Here is a 13,935-nt window from a genome sequence, read left to right as displayed (position 1 = left end):
GCAGCGAGTGCTGGACTCTGGAGCAGACGAGGATCTGGAGATGCTCTTCATCCCTTCTGTAAGAAAGCATGGTGCAAGGGAGGCAGCTGGGGAAAGCTCAGCCGAATTAGCCGTTGGAGAATCCACAGGGATGGAGACCTCAGGCTGTAAATCTGCAGGGATGGGGTCTTTGTGTGTGTCTGTTCCTGCCCAGGAGGGAGGCCAGAAGGCGAGGGGCTCTGTCTCTCCCTGCGTGCCAGATGGGTGTTGGGTGGGCATGCGGGCTCTCCAGCTCGCTTTGGGCACAGGGACGCCCCTGGGCTCTGTGGGCACCTCTCTGTCCCCCTCAGCTTTGCCACAGGCAGAGCCAGCTCCTGGCCCTGGACTTCCAGGGAGTTGGAAACCAGCACCCCCCTTTCGCAGCTTAGGGGAGGAGGTGCCAGACGTGATGCAGCGTGTGCCCAAAGCTGGAGACCTGGATGCTCAGTTGGTGCGTGGCCCATGGGCGATGCTGAGGAGGACAACCCATGGCACGTGTGATCCACCCACTCCCCAGCCGGCAGCCCGGGCACTGCCAGCTCCGGACCCACAGGCAGAGAAGGGATGTGGCTCCAAATTGCCTGGCCCGGCAGGGAGTGTGGTCCTGCGTGGGGCTGGGCAGCCTGCTGAGCCTCCCGGGGTCGGCTCCACCACTGAATGAGGCTGCAAAGGCAGCATGAGGGCTCAGCAGCTCCCCACTGCTGTGGGGTGCACCCACCCCACGCGGATGGGTGCAGAGCCAGCAGCACAGACCCCTGGGGAGCCAAACCCCGGCCAGTGCAGGGGCTGGCTCCCCGTCCTGGGGCAAATTCCCCCTTAGCCCTGCTAATCCCCCCAAAGCAAGGGCATGCTGCCTCCCTGGGGACACCCCCAGCACAAAGGCCCGTCCCCGGGATGGACGGTGGGAGCAAGGCTGCAGCTCTGGGGTGATGTCCTGGGGGGGTGGGCAGTGGGGCTGTGGGGCTCTGCCGTGGGCAGGGGTGAGCGTGGGGGCACCCGAGGCCCCCACAGGCCCCTGCTGTGGGGCTCTGAAGGCGCTGCAGGCATGGGAGCTGCTGCTCCCTGCCCCTGCGCTGCACCACGGGGGGGGTCTTGGGGCACCCCATAGAGCAGGCTGGTCCCCACCAAAGGCTGGGGGGCTGTGTTCGACTGTGGGGAGCCGCACTGGGCCGTTAGCTGTGGCCGTGGGCTCTCGGGGCTTCTTGTGCATCCCCCCGGCTTGGCAGGGGTAGGGCTGAAAGAGGGACGAAGGCGGGCACAAGGCATGGAGGTGCCGGTGCCCGCGGGAGATGCTGGGATTCCTCACCCCACGGCGGGAGCAGCCCCACTCCCAACCGCGTACCCGTTGGCATCACGGCGGGCTCCGGCCTGGCGCGGGGCTCGGCACGTCCAGCCCCGTGCAAGGACCGCTCCTCTCTCGGGGCAGAACCTGTGGCCCGGCCCGGCCCAGGTGGCCCGCCAGCCTACCCGGCGTGGGGCCGATGGGCCCAAGCTGGCCCTCGGTGGCTCCCCCGGGGTCCCTTGGCCGAGGCGGTGACCCGAGCCGGCGTCTCCTCCCCGGCGCTGTCGCAGGCGCCGCGCGGCCCAGGCGCTATGGCTGTATTGCAGCGCCCCCTAGCGCTGCGGGGCGGGGAAGGCCGGCACCCCAAAGCCCCCCTCCAGAGCGGTGGCGGCGCCGCGGGGACAGGCCGCGGCTGCCCCGTCTCCGTGGGTCGCGCTGCCGAGGCCTCCCCGCCGGGAAACCCAAAGGAGCTGTCGGGGGACGGGGACGAGGAGGCGGCACAGCGTGTTTGCTGGCCCCGGGGCAGCCAGAACCCTCCTCCCCTGCTCTGCGCCGGGGAGATTCCCGCAAGGATCCTGGGAAGCAGCAAGGGGTGCAAACGTTCCCGTTTTTCTGAGCCAAGCGTATCTGGCCTCAGCTGCTGGTTTTGCCACGTCCTCCCACGGAAGTCGGGCGTCTGTGTTCTCCTCCGGCCACTTGTGCTTCTCTATCAGCCAGGTGACCCTGGCTCTGTAAATCCCTCGTCATCAGGATCTTCACATCACTCCTGTATCCCTAGAGGTTTCTTGGTGTCCATCTTCCGTGGCTGCCATGGGTGGATTCCTTTCCCACGACTCGTCACCCTGCCCCTTTTGTGCACCTGGGCAATGCCAGCACTTTCCAGCCTGGCTTTTGGGACACTGGGAGAGTGTCCTGCTGTCCCCTCCTTTCCTTTCTCTGTGTCCCCAGCTCGTCATCCCTCCTGGGCGCCTGCCATGCTCTCCACCCTGCCTGGCCCTGGGGCGCTGGCAGAACAGGCAGGATTTTGGCGTGGTGAGGGTTGTACAGGCGGGTTTTTGGCACAGACCTGGACCCTGTGGGAATGGGATGCTCAGCAAGGGAATGGCATGGTGATGGCTGACCCTGCTCCACTCCTGCGTTGGTGGGTGCTGGCGGGGAGCACTGCCGTCACACGTACAGCGGCACCAGGGATGGCACCAGGTCCTGTGGCACTGAGGGGCTGGTGGCCGGGAGCTCCCTCCGTAGGGCAGGAGTTGGGCACCTTGGATTGAAAATGGGGCCTGGGGGTCTTGCCGCTGCCCTGCTGCTTTTGGGGACAGATGGGGCTGTGCCGAAGTCACCTGGCAGCCCCCAGGTCCCTGTGTCCGAGGGGTTCGATGCCCAGCTTTGGCTCTGCCTGCACCATCCTGGCAACCCAGGAGCGGGATCTCTGCCCCCATAAGGGACAGAGGGACCTGAACCTTCCCTGCCCGCTTGTCCCTGCTCAGTGCCACCAGGGCGGGACAGAGGTGGGTATGTTGGGATGAGATGGTGCTGCCCGCTGTCACCACGTGCTGCCTGCACCCACGGGAAGGTAAGAGTAGCAAAGCAGGCACCGAACATAATGTAGCCCTGGGCTGTTTGTGCACCTTTTGTTTGCCCGTAACCTTCGTGAATCAGGTAATTAACCACGTTAGGACGGCTCTGCTTCCCCGTCTGAGTGTTATTAGGCAGGGCAGATCCGGGGCAGCGCGCCAGCGGGAGCCCCAGTCGGCTTTGCGGGGTGGTGGGGCAGCTGAGAGCCCCCGCGGTGGCCTGGGAAGGTGCCCGGGGGGCAGCCGGGGTCGGTAAAGTGCTGGTGGGGTGCTGGCAACGGGCAGTGAGGGTGTGGGAGCCCGGTGCTCGCTGTGCGGTGGGGAGGAGATGGCCCTGGTCCCCCACCGCCCTCATCGCAGCTTGTGGGCAAGAACCCAGCGTGCCCAGGGCCCTGCTCCACAGCCAGCCCTGCGTCCTGTCGATGGGTGTTTCTCGTTGCCGTAAGCCATGCCTGTGCTTCAGGGAGCCTCTATGGGGTGATGCGCCCCAAAACCATGCAGAGAGCTCCCCGAAAGCGTGTTGTGTGTCACCCTCCTCCCGTGCTGCCTCACCGCTTTTACCCAGCGGCTGTGCAGCACCCCAGCTTGGAGAGTCTCAGGCGAAGACATGGCTGAAGGGCAGTGAGGGTGAAGTTTGCCTTTGACGAGTTTCACCCCAAATCTCTCCATGCTGCCCCCCCCCAGGCTGTGCACAGCCCTGGCTCTCCCCTCTCCTTCCTCCGCTCCCCCATGTGCCTCTGTGGCCTCTGGCAGCACGTCCGGGCTCCGCGGGGGCCCTGCCCTCCCCGCAGGTCTCTGCAGGCTGCCGGGGCTGCTCGCAGCCCTCCTGACGCGGGGGGCGAGCCCTGCATGGCAGCCGTCTGGCTGGCGGGGAGCAGCCTCCCAAGCACGTTCCCTGCCCTGAGGCTCCAGCAGGAAGAGATGCCGCCTGCGTGCCGGCAGCTGGAAGGCTCTCTCGCACCCGCCATGGGAGCTGTCGAGGCCAAAACTCTCCGGCTGCGAACAATGAGCCGGGGAAAGCTGCGGCTGTCAGTCGGGACTCATCCAGGGCAGCGGCTGCTGCTGAATCCGGCCGGTTCCCTCTCCCGAGCCCTGCTTGGCTGGTCAGATTCCAACGGCTCCAGCAAGCGCCGGGAGGCAGCAGCTCCAGGTGAGCCAGGGTTTTTGCCGGCGGCTGGGCTCTAGGAAGGGCCCTGCGTGGCAAAAGGCTCCTTGCCTGATCCAGCTGGGTCCTACCCACCCCCCCCAAAACTGCCCCTCATGCCACCATGGAGCCTTCCCTTCGTGCAGCGCCCGGCATGTGGACCAGGCTGGGGGAAGGTTCCCTGCCCCAGGAATGTCTGCCGAGGCTGTGAGTTTCCAGGTGGGAACTTTTATTGGTAAACAAAAGGGGGAATTGCTGTATTGCTCCCCATTCCCACTTCCCCCCCCCGCCCCCAGCCTTTGCACAGAGGGTGGCGTGGGGCTGCCCTCGGGCCACAGCCAGAACCACCCTGGCCACATGGACGGGTGGTGGCAGCGGTGACACACGCGCCTCTGGCCTCCTGCTCTGCTCTTCCCCCTTTCCAGCCCCACTTTTCCCATTGCTGGGGCCTTTTGCTGCCCCAGTGCCAATGGCCCCGTGCGAGGGCCCTGGGGAGGGGACGTGCTGAGGGCAGCGGCGTCGGCACTGTGTCCCCAGCCCCTTCTCCCGGGGCTCCCAAACCCCCCTCAGCCCCACCGGGAGGGGACACGCAGCCGCCTGGGCCAAGCGTGGGCTCCTGCTCCGAGCACCCGGGGCCCTTCACTCGGATTTTGGGTGGTGAATGGTCAGAACACACTGTCCCCCCACCGCCCTACCGGGGCCTTTCTGCCGGCTGGTCCCGCCCCGGCCCCGCCGCTTGCTCCCTCGGTTCTTTAAGGGAGGCTGAGCCCCGCACTGGGGGATGCTGGGGGGAACTGGGAGAGGCTGGTGCAGGGACAGGAGCCGGGGAGCAGCCGGCTATTTCCCACGGAGCCACTTGAGGGCGACAATGACCCGCCGCAGAGCCGGCCCGCTCCCCCTGGGTGAACTGGGCGAACTGGGGCAGCGGGGAGGGGACGGGGGTTCGGGGGCGTCCCCTCGGGCCGTCTCAGGGCCCGCGCCCCCCCCCCCCCCAGGGCAGCTCACCCCGCCGGACCCGCAGCTACGCGTGTCGGTGGCCACCCGAAACCCCCGTGGAGACCCCCAGGGAGGGCACCCCGCAGGCCCCTTCCTCGCCGGTGAGGACAACGGGGTGTGAGAATTCCAAGTGCGTTTGCCCTTGGAAGAAAAGGCGCCCCGGTTAGAGTCAGTCCCGCTGGGAGCATCCCTCTGCTCCTTGGGGCAGAGGCTCCCCAGCACCCGGTTGTAGCTCGGCTTGGCAAGAGGTGACACCTTCTCCCTGTCCCTGCCGGACACCTGTGTGTGTCTGGCAGAGCATTTATCCTGGGGCACAGAGGTGCGGTACGGGCTCTCAAGACCCTCGAGTTTTTATTTTTTTCCTGTTTTGATACCTTCTCTCTCTTCTCTTTGGTGAGACACCACTGTCGCTGGGTGTTGCTCATGCCGGGTGCAGGTGGCATTTGGTTGATGCCTGTATAAAGGCTGGCCTAGGACGGGGCACGCCGCTGAGAAGACTCTGCCCTGCGAGCCCAGCAGGCTGAAATCCATCAGCGAGGTCCCATGAGAAAGCTGCTACGATGGATAATGCTCTTCTCATGGGGATTAATGGTCCAACTTCAATTCACCTCAAAAAAAAAAATTATGCCGTATCGCTCCCACCTACACCCAGTGGCTGAATTCAGGGTCTGAAATGACGCGTTTCGCTTCCCTGTGACTCTCCCGAGAATCCCAATCCCAGCCACAGGACAGGCTGACCAAGGTGTCGAGCGATCATAAAGCTGCCCGTGATGTTTAGAGCAGAAGCTGCAACTGCCCCCTTCCCAACATTTACAGGTGCTAGAGCTAATTAAAAACGACCGGGGAATGAGTAGCAGCAGGGCTCGAGAAGCCTCTCGTAGCAAAATTGCTGCCGTGTGTCATTAAAGCTGGGCACACGTGGGGATTGTTGGTATCGGCAACCGCAGCCCCAGCGGTGCTTTGGGGAGCTCCGAGCTGATGCTGGTGGGCTCGAGGGAACACAGGGTTTTCCGGAGGGGTTTTGAGCGTCCCCAGAAACTTAGAAAAGCGGAACAGCGTGCAGTGCTGCTCGAGAAACTGGTGAGCAGGCAAACGGGACAAACTGCCCCGAGGGATTACCGGACAGAAACGAGGCCAAGGAGAAACCTTGCTCAGAGCAGTCAGGAAACCTCTGCTACGTGGTCAGCTGGAGAAAGAGAAATTTAACACGGATATGGGGGCTGCGGAAGAGCAGGGCTGTGGAAAGCCCTGTTCTGCTGCTGGCTTGCCTGACAGGAGGTTGTGCCCGCTGCGAGGCATTTTTGTAACAGAAAGGAAAACGCACAGAACTAACATTTCTTCCCTTCTTTGGACGGTAGGAATGTTTTAATTGAGAAATTTGTTTTAATTACATTAGGTGATATCACAGTCTATTTTACAAGTTCAGGGTAAGAGGATGTGTGGACCAGTTACACAGAAATCCAGTGAAAGGATAAAAACCTACAACATGAGAAAAATGAAAAGGTTAACTTAATCCTCCAAAAATGAAACGCATTGAGAGCTTGGTGTGAGTGGACACGGGAGATTATACCAGGATCCAGAGGAGTACAAAGGATGAGGCTAACATAATTTACAGCATTGGTTCTGCATGACCATCGTTCGCCCGTGCTCAGAGACAGCCTCTATTCCCCAGTGTACCGCTGAGCAGCTGGTCCTGTCTCTGAGGGTTTGGTCTGGTCTTGTCAGAGGAGAAAGCAAAAAATAACTGATGGGCAAAGGTCACAACCCACGTTGAGCTGGTCCCCAGGGTCACCGCCTACGGGAGTGTCTTCCACTGGATAGTCGGGGGGTTCTGCACCAAGAACTGTATGGAGGAAAACTAAAACAGCTCCAAAAAGCCCCATCTCAAACGTAGAAAAGTCTCACTCTGGAAGTGCTTACGAGAAGATCGTCATCATAGAATTTGGTTTCTATAATAACATTACCACTGTGGAAGGAAAAGAGGAGAAAGAAGAGGCATTAGAAGAATGCACAAACAGTAGAAAACGCCTGCTCCTCCCAATGCTCCTTCAAGCCTGGGTTGACACCTCACCCCCCACAACGCGAGCTTTGGTTTGGAGCCGCATGCAGTGAGCACTGTGTCCTCATCCTGGGGCCGTCAGGGCTGAAGGATCTCTCCACCGCATTCCTACATGGAGCAGTTCCCCCCATCCCTCCCTTATCACCCCCTTTCTGGGCTCAGTACCACGCAGGCTGCAGGGAGTGCTCACCGACAGCAAACTTCTGCTCGCTTCTATTGCTAAAAATAAACCAGCAGCCCCAGCACCTTCAGGCCCCTCTCTCTTGCAGTGAACTGTGAAAACCGATGGGAATTCTTTTTTCATTCCCCATCTCTGTCCTCCAGTGCTGAGCAAGCTACTTCAACCAACCTAACATGTCATTTCCCTCAAGAAGCGCTTAAATGCAAACGCAGAAGCGTATTTTATACAAACTGCAAGGGAAATGTAGATTTGGGTGTGACAAAAGCTCTGATGATTTAATTTGCTGACTTGGAGATTTTGGTAGACAAAACTAAGAACTTTGGGGCCATTACAACACCTGGATGCCCAAGCAGTGTGATCTGACCATGCCTAAATAACCTGGCTCTTGAAAATCAAAGCAGCAGTTCCATCTCCGCTGTGGCTCTTGGTATCTGCAGCACTGGCAAAGCTGAACCTGGCAAAAGCGTAAGGTTTTTGCTGTGGCGTGGACTATGCTCGAACTCAAATGTCGGAATGTTCTCAGTCTGATATTCATTCATCCTGGGAATCCCTTGTGCAGAATGCCTTGGTTAGCACCAGATACCACAACTCCATTCTCTTCTGCTATGGAAACACCGAGACAAACACAAGGTCTTCGGGAATATCAGAAAGTGATGGCCTTTCCAAGCCTTGGCAGCTGAAAAAAGCTGATTTCTTTGGGCTACAAAAACCCCTTTGGATTTCTTTGGGCTGGTGATTCTGCTGAAAAGCCTCACGAATGACTTTAGGACACCTCCATGAATAGGAGAGAGATCTGGGCTGCCCACTACAAGTGGACAGACTCCAGGGAAAGAATGAGACACTGGAAAACCCTCAAGGACACTTGAGAACGGGACTCTCCTGACTTCCAGTCCTGAAAATGCCTTGATTTCCTGAGATGGTCAAAATCAACTTGTCAGATGTCTTTGTTTCTTTACTCCAAGTCCCAAATCTGGCTCCTCCTGTACTGACTGAAAGCCACAAGCTCTGGGAGCCGAGGACGTGTGTGGTACGCACGAGGTTCTGAGCAGATTGCGGCAGGGAGCACTATTCGAACACTGATGCGCTCTTCTGAGTCCGCTCTCTCTTTGAAACGTGCTGTGAATAGAAACTAGTGACAGTAGTTCCCATTTCGGTGCCTTCTCTATGCAACTGGCTTTCCTCCAGACAGGGAATGAGAGGGAAAACACTGGAGAGGGAGGTCTTCCAGAGGACACTGTGACCTTGCGGTGAAACTGGCTGCTCCCTGTCTGCCTCTTGTTGGCAGGAGGATTCCCATACCCTTCTGTCTCCGCTGGCAACGTGCTCCTCATGTGCTTGCCAGCACCCATCTAGCACTGCAGGCAGGGTGGCTTTTTGTCAGTGATTACAGCTTCCCAGGGGCCTCCCTCAAGGAGTCTTCTCTGTCACCCCCCCACAGCTCGTGCTTTGCTGTCCACGCTCAGAGCATTGTCCTGACACAAGTGAAGTCAATGTGCGCGGTGGCCAGGACTAGACATTTCTGAGGAAGGTGCGTGAATCCCATTACAGGTGAACTGTAAAATGATTGTTTCCTACCTTTTAAGGGTATTTTATCCCCAGATCCAACTCCATATGACTAAATGCATGGTTTATAATCCGATGTAAAAGACACAAAGCTTGGCAAGATGGTACAGTGATGAAACAGCTCCAATGGGTGATATATTGCATGAAAACCAACCACCTTGGACAAGAGTCAGTGATCAATATCTGGATTTGAAAATGGCCCAAACATCTTTTTTTTTTCTTTTCTTTTTTTTCCTGGATCTAAGGGGTATTAAGCTGCAAAGCATTTTAAAATCCTTTCACGGTTCACCTTTCAAAAAAATTAAGCAATTCTAATAAAGGATCAGTTCCACTTTCTCCAAACTTTTATTGCTATATTAATGCAAATTGGACCTATGGGAAAGAAGGTAATGAGGTTGGCTTAGCCCCTTTTATCTCTCAACAGCTAACAGTAGCGAGGGTGATTCAGAGTTGGTAGCAGCTCCCTCTCTTCATTCCCACTGTGGCTCCCAAGGAAATGCCACACACTGCTTTTTCTTTGCCTGCTCTCACATTCTTTAAGCCCAAGGCACTCACGTTAAAACGTTAGCTGGCATCATCTGTGATTCAGGTGCTGCCTCTATCAAGGACTGCCAAGTGTTTGTGGAGTTAGGAATCACAAAACCGAATTCAAAGAACCATTCTGCAAAGTAAAAAGAAGATCCAGAGGCATTTGAAAGAAGATAAAATCCACAAGTGGTCCTTTTGCTTTTCACCTGACAGGCTGGGGAACTCCCTAAACTGTCCTGCTGTGCTGCCAACATTTTACATTTAAATTACTTTGTACAGCTTAAACTGCACTGAACCCTGCCCTTCTCTTAAAGCAGATACTCCCTTTCTAAAATAGCTGATGGTAATGATAAAGTCACACCACTTCCTTAGCATTCAGTGGAAATTTTATCACACCTAATTGGGAACAGGGAAACCACACTCCCCCTCTTGCAGACATCCCCCGGATCCAGTTGAGACTAAGCGTACAACCGGTTGCCCAAAAGACAAGGAGCTCAATGTTTTATCTCCCCCTCCTCCACCCCAGATTAAGAGTAATACTGCGGCGAGGGAGCTCAGATGTGCAGCTATGGAGTCACATGGACAGTACTCGGTGGCACTGCTGTGATCAAAGTAAACCAGAGGCTCCTTTAGCCCGGCCTGGCCTCCAGTCTGGTGGTGGCCAGCACTAGGTGCTTCTGAGGAAGATGCATGAATCCCCATAATGGTTGACTCTAAAATAACCTGTTTCCTTGCCTCAGGCAGCCTGCGGTGGATTTATGCCCTGAAGCATGATTACCCAGATTTTTTGCTTACATAACGAAGTGTTAATACACTTATGAAATGCTATCCCTAATACTGTGGCCCATTAGTCCTGACGAGATGAGTGCTTCGGTGCTACTCTGAAAAATTAAAATCGCCGCGTTCAACCCATTTTAGTTTCTCTAATCCCTGCCGCGCTGGGGGTCGCTCCCTGCGCTGCAGCAGGACTGCACACAGAGCAGATGCCTACCTTCTAGACATTGCCCTTTGAAATAAACTTTCTGTTCCAGTCGGAATTTTTCCATTTGTTCTGCTGAGGAAAAGTTTAACTCCCGAGACACTGCTTTGCATTTCAGGATTTTTTTAGGAACTCGAGCTGTGAAAACAAGATAAAGAAGCATTATTTGTACACAATAATGCAAACCCAGCTGCTTCAGGTGCTATTATATTCTGAAATAATGATTAGTGCTAGTACAAGATCATAGTAGCAGGAGAAATGCAAACACAAAGGACTTTGTTTTTACATTTGCAGGAGTGAAATCCAAGATGCAAATAGTTTAAGTACCTTGCCCAGAGCCAGGAAAGAAACTTGTGACAGAACCAGGAATACAACGCTGATCTCAGACTCCTGGTTCTTAGCTGTTTATTACGAAAAAACACAATTCTTCAAGTCGAAATGTGAGATGCAACTTAAATTTTTACTCTGGGAAGTGTGCTGAAGATCAGAAGCAGTCGAGGGGCTGCTTAGTACACCAAGCGTGTTAGACCTTCTCACTTCTCTTTCCCTTTCAGACTGTGCATCCCCAGCAAACCACAAACGGCTATTTCTCAGCCCAGCCGCGCTGTTTCAGCCATCTCACAGAGCTCTGGGAAGGCGTCCTGTAAAAGTATACAAAATGTCCCTTCCCCAAACATTGTGACCCACACAGGCAGCAAAGTCAGTACCAAATGAGAGAGTTTAAGAGATGATAGAGTAATTTGGCAATCCAAGGTATCTGGGCTCTTGCAGTGGGTGAGACACCAATAGCAACTGGCAAACTCTACCTGGTAGATATTTCATAAGGCTTTTTTTTAGAGGTGGAGGAGTAAGCGAAGGGACAGTTTGGGAGCATCAATTAATATGCTGAAAGGTCATAATCAGGAGAATACGAGGGGGAGTCAATGCAGTAAAAATATCTCAAGCCCATCATACTTCAGTGGTGTGATTATACATAATCCTTCCTGCGTATTAGAAAATGTTTCATGTAAATTTATTAGAAATAAAGAGGGGAGGGAATACAGCTGGCACGTGCTTTATGAGCCAAACTGTTCCTAAATGGAAAACATATCGAACGGTCCATGAGCAGGCAGCAGGCTGCTGTTTAATAAAAGGAAGAGTCTGCCAAACCCCAGGCAAATCTATCTAATGTAGAACAGTTTAGTGGAGTAGGACCTTGATATGAACCCAATCTAGAAAGCTGGAGGCTTAGGGAACGTAAGCTACCATCCTATCCCATGGAGAAGTACACAGCCCAAGGACTGTTTAAAAGAAAAAAGTTAAAAAAGAAAGTTAAAAGTGTAAGGGAAGAGTTTTAAATGTAAAAGCTCTCTAATTATTTTTAGTATTTTTTTTTTTATTTTTCCAGTGTAGAAATCTGCATGGCACCATGCTTTACTGCCCTCACAAGTACAGACTACAGCCTGTTGTGAATAAACATCCCTTTGCAGTTAAGTGTAAAATGACTTCTGCAATTTAGTAATTACTTTTCTTTCATCCTCAAGACAGACTGCTGAGAATGTTTGCTTTAATATCGTAAAACTACAAAATAAAAGGTTACTTTTAATAAAAGTAGGAGTCTGTAGTCTTTAAACCCCTGATCTAAAAGATTTTAATTTATATGTGTACCATCAAGCAGAAAATTGTAATTGAAATTATTTATTTTAAACTCGCTTTGCTTTTATGCCTCTTTCTCCATTAACAAGAAGAGAAAGAAGTTTGATTCTCATCAGTGAGGACCATTTTAAAACATGCTGAAGTGCAGGTAAGTGCAGGCTTTATCCTACATTTAGTACTGCTTTTTGTTAACCTGAGGATATACTGTACCTGCACATTTATTTAAGCACTTATATAGCTAACATACATTTAGTCAGATACTTAATTCTGATTAGATTAGAAAACGATGAATGACACATTTCTTATTTATTAAGCAGGTCATTTTGGGTCCAACCGCATTTAGTTAGAAACTGAAATGCATCTGTATCATTATGTTTTCACAGAGTTTAATGAAACTACCTAAAGTATTTGAGATGCGTAAGAAATAAAGCTGTCTTAGACAAACTTCTGTTATATTTCAAACTACATCTTTTCTTGTAGTAGAGCATCCAGCTCTGGAGCCTTCAACATAAGAAGGATATGGACCTGTTGGAGCGGGTCCAGAAGAGGCCAGGAAGATGCGCCGAGGGCTGGAGCCCCTCTGCTGTGAGGACAGGCTGAGAGAGTTGGGGTTGTTCAGCCTGGAGAAGAGAAGGCTCCGGGGAGACCTTAGAGCCCCTTCCAGTGCCTAAAGGGGCTACAGGAGAGAAGGGGAGGGGCTCTTGAGCAGGGAGTGGAGTGATAGAACGAGGGGAACAGTTTTAAACTGAAAGAGAGGAGATTTAGATTAGATATTAGGAGGAAATTCTTTACTGTGAGGGTGGTGAGACACTGGCCCAGGTTGCCCAGAGAAGCTGTGGCTGCCCCGTCCCTGGAGGTGTTCAAGGCCAGGCTGGATGGGGCTTTGAGCGACTTAATCTAGTGGGAGGTGTCCCTGCCCAGGGCAGGGGTGTGGAACTAGATGATCTTTAAGGTCCCTTCCCACCCAAACCTCTATGATTCTATGATTCTTAGATAATGAAAGGATTATTTGCATTTCCTAAAAGAAAGCTGGCTGTGGTGACTGGGAACAACACTGGGGATTCTACAAGTGCTGGACCTCAGCAGTTTACTCCCAAGATTTGCTTGTATATTGGAAGAAACCAAACTTTCTAGATTTGGGTCTCCCAGATTGCCTCCCAGTTTTGAGTGCACTGTCACTGAATTGAGCTGACTGGGTACATGGAAAAGCTGCTGTCAAAAGCTGGTTTGGATGGTTAATTCCAGTTTCAGGTACTCAGGCAGTGATTTTCACTACTTTCAGCAGTTTAATGTTAAGACTTTGGCAGCAATGCGATACCACTTTAATATTCTTTTTATTTAATCTAAGTGGTAATAGTTAAGTTTAGGTAATAATACAGTAACATGATTTGAAACTTAAGAGTTCATTTTTTAAAGAAACCTGTACTTTCAAATAGAAGTCCTGCTTAAAAAGCAAATAGAAGTCCTGTTTAAAAGAAATATATTTTACTCACTCTGCTATATATTTAATTCTTTGTTTGCTATGTCTAGACTGTGATTTGCCCTGAATGGCCACAGAACACACACACATAAGTACTACATAATGACCTTGAGACACACATGGCCTTGTGTGTTCTGTTTGCCCTCACCGTTTCTGTTGCAGGACTGTACCAGAACTGCATTTTCCCACACCTTCTTTTAATTCATAGTCAGATTATCCTCCTTTGTTGGACACCTCTCACTTTTCTTAGCCTATTTATTGAGAAGAATCTATCCATCTCAGCCTTCTTTTCTTGCTAAGCCATAAAAGAACAGCTTTCTTCCCCTCTTCTAAGGAAGACCATCCTCCCATCCATAATCTTTTCAGTGGCTTCTCCTAATAGCTCTTCTCTGCACCTGTTCCAGTTTGCAGTCATCCATCTTCTAGATGGATGACTGAACTGCACACCAGATAAGGTTTTAGCAATTCCTTGTACAACTGGCATTAATCTCATGCC

General features: G+C 53.3%; 1 protein-coding gene across 1 annotated transcript in view; it reads right to left on the bottom strand.

Moving 5' to 3' along the window:
- Positions 1-6,329: 6,329 nt before the first annotated feature.
- PDE6D (phosphodiesterase 6D) overlaps positions 6,330-13,935 on the bottom strand; it is a 42,887-nt gene continuing 35,281 nt past the window's right edge. Inside the window, exons 3-5 of the mRNA XM_063339891.1 lie at positions 10,337-10,462; positions 9,373-9,478; positions 6,330-6,980 (exon numbers count right to left, since the gene is read on the bottom strand). Of these exons, the coding sequence (XP_063195961.1) occupies positions 6,899-6,980; positions 9,373-9,478; positions 10,337-10,462 (314 nt within the window). The 3' untranslated portion in view covers positions 6,330-6,898. The remainder of the gene's footprint in view (positions 6,981-9,372; positions 9,479-10,336; positions 10,463-13,935) is intronic.

Source organism: Chroicocephalus ridibundus, chromosome 6 (genome assembly GCF_963924245.1).
Source record: "Chroicocephalus ridibundus chromosome 6, bChrRid1.1, whole genome shotgun sequence".
In the NCBI taxonomy this organism is placed as follows: domain Eukaryota; kingdom Metazoa; phylum Chordata; class Aves; order Charadriiformes; family Laridae; genus Chroicocephalus; species Chroicocephalus ridibundus.
Note: the sequence above shows the minus strand (reverse complement) of the source record. Positions and strands in the feature narration are given on the sequence as shown.